Genomic DNA, 8,505 nt, shown 5'->3' with positions numbered 1-8,505 from the left:
AATGACCTACCGAAGTGACCGTTTAGGGAGTTTAATGGTCTACAACGTCGCGCTGTGTATGAGTCGTTAATGACGTGCTTAGAACGGACACAGGCTACCCATGCATGATATTGCGACTTATGAATCTAATAATAATAAAGTCATTTAGACAACCGATTCCTAACTAAAAGAACGATAACGACGCATCGTCATTACTGAGGCTGCGTTTTGAACGACTGAGTTTATGAGACATTTTATATGCATCAGTGAAGCGTCGCTGTCCGATACTATCAGCCGTAGTGGGCGACGGTATAGCGTACTATCTAGGTAATTATATTTAAACACAAATTTCACCAAACTCTAGTCATTAGAGTTATTATCATACGCTCTTTTCTCTTTCCCTCTCTTGTATAAATACGTATACTACCCTTTCACGCAAACGTATTTAAAGGATGGCTGTGACAGTCTTTGAGTATTCAAGTTGCTACGGCATTAAGTAACAGACGTACGTTTTCACATCAGTTTTCACAGTAGTATTACAAGTTTTGTTTAAAAATGAACAACACTCGTTTGTCAAGAGATACAAAGCGCATCGCAATGGCATCTTATAATTCACGAGAAGATGCTCTGCAATATTTACTATATTCAAGAGTTTATCCATTAAACACATCGTGTACTAAAAAAATTATCGTTGGTCTTAAGCCCCAAAGCAATAACGATTTTACTTGTATTGTAAAAATAATTAATCAAACATTTTTTGGTATAAATTTCACAACCGACACATGGACTACGTTCAAACTACATTTTGCTAAAATTAATAGCTATTTTAGTGACGAAGTACAGAATATCCAGCAGCTTTTGACAAGATCTCGTTCAACGGAATTACACTGAGCTTTACAACTTCATATGGGACCAAAGCTATATTACTGGATAAATCGAGGAGAAGACCACCACTAGCTACACATCAATAATCACTAATGAACGTGTAGAATATGAAGTGAGCAATAAGAAAAAAGCGTAATCTCCTGCAATTGTTCTACAGAAGACGACTTTTGAGGGCATTGTTAATATGCTTGGTGTATCGACTATACAATTGAGGCATGTGTCAAAATAGCCTCTGCCAGTGTCACAGTGCCAGTAACGATATCAAGGGGCGCGACAGCGCCACCGATGGCAAGTATAAGTAACTAACAGTACGTACGCGTCTTCGGGCGCTGCATGGCGGCCCTTATATACTTTGATATTGCTACTTCTTCAACTCCTGTTCGTTTATAAAGCGGATTTTTAACCTTACATGTGGCTTAGAAGTACTTATGCAAAAGTTTTTATCTTATCTTTCACATAAAAAAAGATTTATATTCCAACAGTCTTTCTACAATGAGTTATAAATAAATGAAATTTGCGAGTTTATTTTCGCTTCGCTTGCTGCGGTCTTCGTCTCCCGATATTTTTCAGCCTTCCGGTCACGTGACTTCCGCTTATAAAGTAAGGCTAGGTATACGTATACGTACGATATATACATCACTATGTAGTCATCAGAGAAGAGAGAACCGGTCTTCTGCTATTTAAAATTTTTTTTAATATAAACAAATCTATGTTGAATCAATCAATTATAATTTGTGAGTGAAAAAGTTAATACTTTTAACCAAGATACTATACTAGCATCACAATTACCACTTTTGGAGTGCGATTTGCTGCATGGAGGTAGTTTACTCATTATGATGTTGGTTATATGTATATTAAGCATGGTTAGTGATACATAATTTAACATCACAGTTACTACTTGGAGTACGAACTGCTTCATGGAGGTAGTTACTTATTATGTTGGTTATGTACATTAAGCACTGTCAGTAATATATATATAAGCAGAAAAGATATTGTGTAGTGTAACAATAACAGTAATAGACTGCTTGGCCTCAAGTTTCAGTGCGACAAACTCCATCATTTTCAGCAGTCAATCAAATTAACGGGTTAAATGAGAATGGTGACTGGTTAAGAGGCATCATCGTAAGAACAATAACTGGCTGTTTTACTATGCTCTCAACTATGCTGCTGTTGCTACTGGCTTTACTTTTCCACACATTTGGTTTAATCAAATAGGGCAAGGACAAGGTATTATGATTTTAATACAAACCTAACAAAATTTGTTGTATTCTCAAACTGTGGAAAACTGTTTTCAATTTTGGTTTTATCTTTTTTAAGGCGTTATAATATGAATTTGATATGATTCTGCAGTAACAGACCCAGATTGAACATAGTTTTTCCATTGAACATTCGCATACAAGCCTTGGACGCAATCTGAGCCATTTACGGCAGAATTACCCATATATATGATATGAGTTTACAACAGTAATAAATATGTTTTTTTATATTTTTTGAGGGAGTATAATCTAAATTTTATGATTTCTGTGCTCAAATATTATCAGGTGTTTTGTTATTTAACAATTTAATAAAAATAAATCTTAGAATTTTGAAGCTTGAAAACAATCAAATTTGAATTCTGTGCCTCAAATGCATGCATCAAAGAACGTTTGGTCACCGTGGTGACTTCCTAGTCAAAAATTATTAAAAAGTTCATTTTTACACGAGCTCAGCATACATTCTAAATGTTTTTGCATATTGAGGAATGAAGTGTACACAATAAAAGCCGCTGTTCATTCAAAGATATGACTTTTTAATTACAGAATATTGTATTGTTTTTTAGTAATAATAACTTGTTCATGTTAGTATAGAAGATGGAAAAAATATCAGTTTTAGCTTTTTTGTTTAATTTACTAAAATTTAATGATAATCTTAGTCATAATTTGTGTGTAAATCCTTTTGTATTCTTATTTTAAGGTTCATAGACGAGACAGCATCCATAAAGTAGATACGGAGGATAATGATAACCAGTCAATAAGAGTCACAAGAGGTCTACAAGAGGACATTTGTAAACATTGGTAAACCATATAACAGTTGTGCACTTGCAGCAGCAGGATCATATTTTTCTCAGTTTAATCACTTCATCTTACATACTATGTATCTTAATTCTTACGGTAGTTATTGTTTTTAATTTATTCTATTAGGATATTTATTTTTATTTTCTTTAGGTTCACTGAATTATTTCATTTTATTTCTAGGTTAATTTATCAACAGCATACATTGTCAAAATCCAAGAGAGTTCGTTCTCCAGTGCTTAGTTCTTCATTTCAAACTTTTAATTTCAAAAAGGTTGCTGCTTAACGTGCTACTACATAAGCCTGATAAATTCATGCTGGTAGCAATTTTTCCTATAGAAAATTTAGGTGTGGAACTGTGATGTACTACCTATCTACTACTGGAAGTAGTGCAAACTTTTATCTGATTCGTAAATTTCAGTACTGGGAACAAATTGAAAGTTTTAATTCAAAGTGCTAAAACTTTTGGAATCAGCTGGACTGCAAAAAATTCTACAGAATAAGATCAATTTGAGGATAAGAAGGAGCCAAATATTCCATTACAAGGTTGGTTTTTGCATAGATTTTTCTTGGATAAACTAGTGAACGAATCACAATAGTTATCGATTGCTTTATAATTGGTATCATCTTATAACTATTCAAAGTGACATCGGATCTTAAGTCTGTATGGAAACATTTAACCTACAAAATTTATAGGACTTCAATATTTTTTACCAGCAAAAGGAAGTCTTTAGCAAGGAGTTATCATTGTAAACTTATCCAAACAAAAAAATTGACAATTATGTACAACTATTATTACTTGAATTTGAAACTCTCTACCCTTCTGATGCTGTACCTTCCAGGCGCCTTAAAACTAGTAAAGCTACTGATATCATTGTGTGTGCATTCTCAAATATCTTGAGAAACTTGGATCAAGCTAACCAGTGTTTTTGAGTAAGCTCGAGATCCTTACAAAATTAAGTCAATGCCAAAATATTACAAAGTAAGCTGCATTTTATTTTATTTTATAATCGTTATTTTATTGAGTATAAAAAGTGTTACATAACAAACATTCCTCTTTTGCAGCTATCAGGAATGAAAATAAAAACTCAATTCAAGAATGAACATATGGATTTATTCAAAGTATGAGGATGCTATACATAAAATATAAGAATAATATAAAATAATTCAAGAAGTCAGCGAGAGCTGTTATAAACTATCAGCATTTAATAAAATTAAAAGTTGAATCTGTTAATGAATTATATTCCGTACAAATAGCAAAATTATCAATTAATTTATATGAAAAATTTCTTTGTAAATAAAATAAAAATTTGAAATGATATAATCGCATTGTATTTTTACTCATCTACTTATTTTTGGCAAATGGCTACAACTTTATAGTTTCTCAAGTTAAAATACAAAATTCAAATCTAAATCATAAAACATCTACGATTTTGCTGTTTAGAGAGATCATAAAGAATTTTTAACATATTAATATATTAATACATGAAATGATATCCAAATATAACTTTTTGAGAACTAAATTCATCATTTTTACTGATTTTTTTTTTTTTCTCTAATGTACGCAGGCTGTTACATCAAAATTTATTATTTTTAGTATTGATTAGCATAAATTAATAAATAAAGTATTAACTATAATTTTCAAGTATTATTTATAATAAAGTAAAAGATTAAATATAATGACATTTAATAGCCATGCATTTAGTCACACCTTTTTATTGAAATAATTTAGACTTCTTTAAATGCATGCATATTTTCTGAACTAATTTTTATTTTATTTTTCTTCTTCTTGTTCGTAATCTTCTTCTTCTGCTTCAGCCAACTCTCTCTCTCTCAACTCCCTTTCTCCTTCGAGCCTTGCCCTTGTGCGGTTGGTGCTTTCTTCTACCATGTTAAGAAATAGTTCTGCCACGTTTTTTAATCCTTGTTGATAAGGATTGAGTGGAATTTTTTTTCTTAGTTTACGACCACCCCTAACTCCTCGTTTTCCACGTTTCATACCTACAATTATAATGAACATAATAAGTCATTAACAATTCAAAAAAAAAATTATTCTGTAAATATGGGTTAATATTTTGGTATTAAAAAATTTTACAAACCATTTTGAGCTTGGTTTCTAAGAGGCAACTCTTCTCTAGCGTTTCCTTGCACTGGGCTTCCCTGATGATCTGCTTCATCCTGTTGTCTTCCTCCAGCGTTTCTTCCTTGTCTTTCAACACCATTATTGTTAAGGTTCTGTAGAGGTCTTCGTTCACCAGCAGCAGCTCTCTGGGGCTGTAATGGTCTTTGTCCAGCAAAGCCATTACGTTGACCCTGCATAGGCCTTCGGGCACCAGCAGCAGCTCTCTGGTGCTGTAATGGTCTCTGATTTCCAGCGATGCCATTTTGCTGACCCTGAATACGTCTTCGGGCACCATTAGCAGCACCTTGGCCCACTACCAATGGTTCCTGTTCAGCGACATCATTGCGCTGGGCCTGCAAAGGGCCTTGAGCTCCATCAGCAGCACCCGGGCTACTAGCAGTGGACCTTGGCCACCAATGCCATTGCGCTGAGCCTGTAAATGTCCTTGAGCTTCATCAGCGACACCCTGGCCTAGAAATGGTCCCTGTCCAGCTATGCCATTTTGCTGATTCTGCAGAGGTTCTTGTGCATTACTAGCAGCACCTATGCCTAAGAATGGTCTGTGTCCAGCAATTCCATTGTACTGACCGTGCAGAGGTCCTTGTAGAATAACTGACATAAATTAAAAATAGAATAGAATAATATAAATTATAGCAAATCAACATAGTTAATAAATTGCAAAGTGTGACTTACAACGATCTGGAGGGTTTTCTATCAACTCCTCCATTTCTCTCATTTCTACGTCTAAATCAGCATCAGGACGATCTTGCTGGTTGCCATTTAAGCTATCATTATCCACTTCGAAGTCGGAATCATCAAGAAATTCTTCTTGATTACCATTCAAGTTTTCATTTTCTGTAAATTTAGATATCTTTTTTATTCTTTTGAATGATTTATAATTTAATTTAATATTAAAAAACGATCATCTAAAGGCTCTTTTTGCGTACGCGAAGAAACGACGGAAAATCAAGTTCAGAGTTCCCCAAAGGATTATTATTTAAATGTTTATGTTCACGTAAAAAAAAATAACTCATGTAACTGTAACACCGCCCTTGAGAAACACCGAACTTGGTTTTCCCTTTATTTTACAGATTTTCTTGTACGATTTTGCGAACGCGAAAAAGGGCTTTAGACAGTCTGATCAAAAAACCATTGTTTTGATTGCAATAAAATGAAGAATCGCAATAAAGAAATTACAGAAAAATTGCAACTGGACAAGATTTTACACTTTTTTAAGAATACGTGCGTGCGTTTACTTTGAAATTGTTACTAATACTTTTATAAAAAGGACCTTTTCTTACCTTCATTCCTAATTTTCAAATCAGCCATGTTATTCAATAGGCCTTGCCTTTCGCTCATTTTTCAAGAAGAAAACAAGAAGCTTCACAAATCTCTCAGTGCCGATATATGTGCACGTCCGAATCTTTTTTTGAAATAACGGCCGGATAGAGACAAAGGACAATGCGGGAGATCATCACGTGCGCTAGGTTGCCGGCTGCCGCGCCGATTTTATTACTATAAGGAGCAATCAGCGCCACGCGCGTGGTCAAAATTTGAATCATAGTTCCGCGTTCCGAGTTCCGGCCGTCGGACTTTCCCCCATGTACAATGCATGTGACGCAAGACACGGTCTATTCGGACCTCCGAGCTCTGCTTGAGGGCACTGTTGGGTTACTCTACACTTTGTACTTGCAATAGTACCAATTTTCTTCAACAGATAGTTTAAAATAAACTGCTCAGAACTCAAAACTTAACCTACAAATATTGAATTTGAATATCAGTTTGTTTAATACCCCTCTAACATTCACATATTTGTTTATATTTACTTGAATGTTTGATATAATCATGATGTACAAATAAAAGAGTAGAAAAAAGAAGTCGCACGAATTTTGAACAAGGAACAATATTTTATTTATCAGATAAGTTAAAACTTTATAATACCTTTTTATTGATTATTATTATTGAACTGTAATACTTTGTGTCATTTTTATTGGTATTTTTTTTAGGATTGTAATAGGATATTCTAAAAGGTAATAAGTAATCAAATTCAATGACATAAATGCTGTATGCATTTTATAAATCAAAACGACAATTATTCAACAGCTGATAAATGTGTTCATGCGCAACTAAGTAATACAAAAAAATATAATTTGCATGGTGTTGTAACTACTGCGAGTCAAGTGGATAAGTTGACCTTGTTAGTTAAGGTAAAAACAATAATATTTGCATCATAACAAAGAGAAGCATATACATTTTTTTATTCGCACACAAAAAATGATCTGTAAGGCTTATTGAGAATCAAATCATACAAGTATTTTTTCTTTCTTTTTTATGCATCGTGTATTTCATTTTATGTGTTTCATTATCGTTCAACAAGTTTATAAATTGTCACAATCATATTCAATTACTGTTTTCATCTTAACGTGCATGCATTTTTATGATAAATTCTAATTTTTATTTTTAAATTTGTTACAGTTGCTGGCAATAGTGAATAAAATACTGTTGGAGATTGTTGGAAAAACTGATCAGTGATGCGTGTCTCATGCACTAACTTTGGATGAACTCTACAAAAATTGTATACGTTACTCATGATACTAGAATTTTTGTCAATGGAGATAGACGTTAATCTATTTTATAGTATTGTTGGGTAAGGAAATAATGTCATGATTAAGAATGTTAAGCTTGAATAATCATAAAATAAATATTTATAATAATACTTATAAACAAAATTCTTATATCTCACAACGATAATTTAAAATGTATATATTATTTTTCAAATAGATCACTCAGATGCGCCCTTCCCAGTGCTCGGATAATGACTGGATCAAATAAGAACAGGCTTTATTTGGTTGACGAATGAAGTAGAGAAGATTTTTAAGTGAAGGGAACATTTGTATAATAATTCTTTATTAATTTTCCTATACTTATGTCGAAGAAGTTATAATAATAATAAGTGACAATAGTTTTGGTTATTTTTATAAATTGAGGAAATGATTTCAAAAGTGAATAATTTGAACAAACATCTTGCTGTAACTATATACAAGTTAATATAACAATTTAATTTAAAATAATGTAACAATATATGAATTAAAACATTTTCTGATTTTTTATTTAAACATTTATTTGTGTACCATTCTTTTCATACGCACTGTAGCCTACTTAAGTGGACTATATTTTTTAGATGATGTTTTTTTTTTATTTTCTCCTTACTCCATCATTTTTGTAGATACATAATATATATATCTTTACATATATTTTATCTATATACATATATCTTTTCCATCGGTAGACATCATTTTAGAAAAGGTGCATCAGGTATTATTATTTTATTGATTTTTTTATTTTAAAAAACTGATCTTACACAAAATCAATATGTATCGTACGTAAATTTTAACTGGATTATTTTTTAGATTTAATAGTCTTTTTTGTCTGCCTGTGTTTCTTAAAATGAGTATATATGAATTAAAA

The 8,505-nt window shown here is 32.4% G+C and overlaps 1 protein-coding gene and 1 long non-coding RNA gene across 4 annotated transcripts; one reads left to right on the top strand and one right to left on the bottom strand.

Moving 5' to 3' along the window:
* The first annotated feature begins 1,323 nt into the window (after nucleotides 1-1,323).
* Nucleotides 1,324-4,239, top strand: LOC116417814. 3 transcript variants are annotated; one of them, XR_004228058.1, is made up of 7 exons: nucleotides 1,325-1,683; nucleotides 1,901-2,091; nucleotides 2,818-3,014; nucleotides 3,099-3,263; nucleotides 3,337-3,461; nucleotides 3,560-3,897; nucleotides 3,981-4,239. It is a non-coding gene; the product is annotated as an uncharacterized LOC116417814 (long non-coding RNA). The 3 variants fall into 3 exon arrangements; XR_004228057.1 differs by having other exon boundaries at nucleotides 1,324-1,683; nucleotides 1,879-2,091; nucleotides 3,337-3,897; XR_004228056.1 differs by having other exon boundaries at nucleotides 3,337-3,897.
* A 362-nt stretch (nucleotides 4,240-4,601) lies between these two features.
* On the bottom strand, nucleotides 4,602-6,570 carry LOC116417818. The gene is made up of 5 exons (XM_031932897.1): nucleotides 6,339-6,570; nucleotides 5,731-5,892; nucleotides 5,536-5,649; nucleotides 5,015-5,470; nucleotides 4,602-4,916 (listed from the first exon to the last, which is right to left on the bottom strand). The coding sequence occupies exons 1-5, from the start codon at nucleotides 6,394-6,396 to the stop codon at nucleotides 4,690-4,692; spliced, it is 1,017 nt and encodes a 338-aa protein (XP_031788757.1). The 5' UTR covers nucleotides 6,397-6,570; the 3' UTR covers nucleotides 4,602-4,689.
* Between the last annotated feature and the right edge of the window lie 1,935 nt (nucleotides 6,571-8,505).

The sequence above is a fragment of the Nasonia vitripennis genome (genome assembly GCF_009193385.2).
Source record: "Nasonia vitripennis strain AsymCx chromosome 5 unlocalized genomic scaffold, Nvit_psr_1.1 chr5_random0003, whole genome shotgun sequence".
NCBI lineage: Eukaryota > Metazoa > Arthropoda > Insecta > Hymenoptera > Pteromalidae > Nasonia > Nasonia vitripennis.
This window is presented reverse-complemented; position numbering and strand designations above follow the sequence as displayed.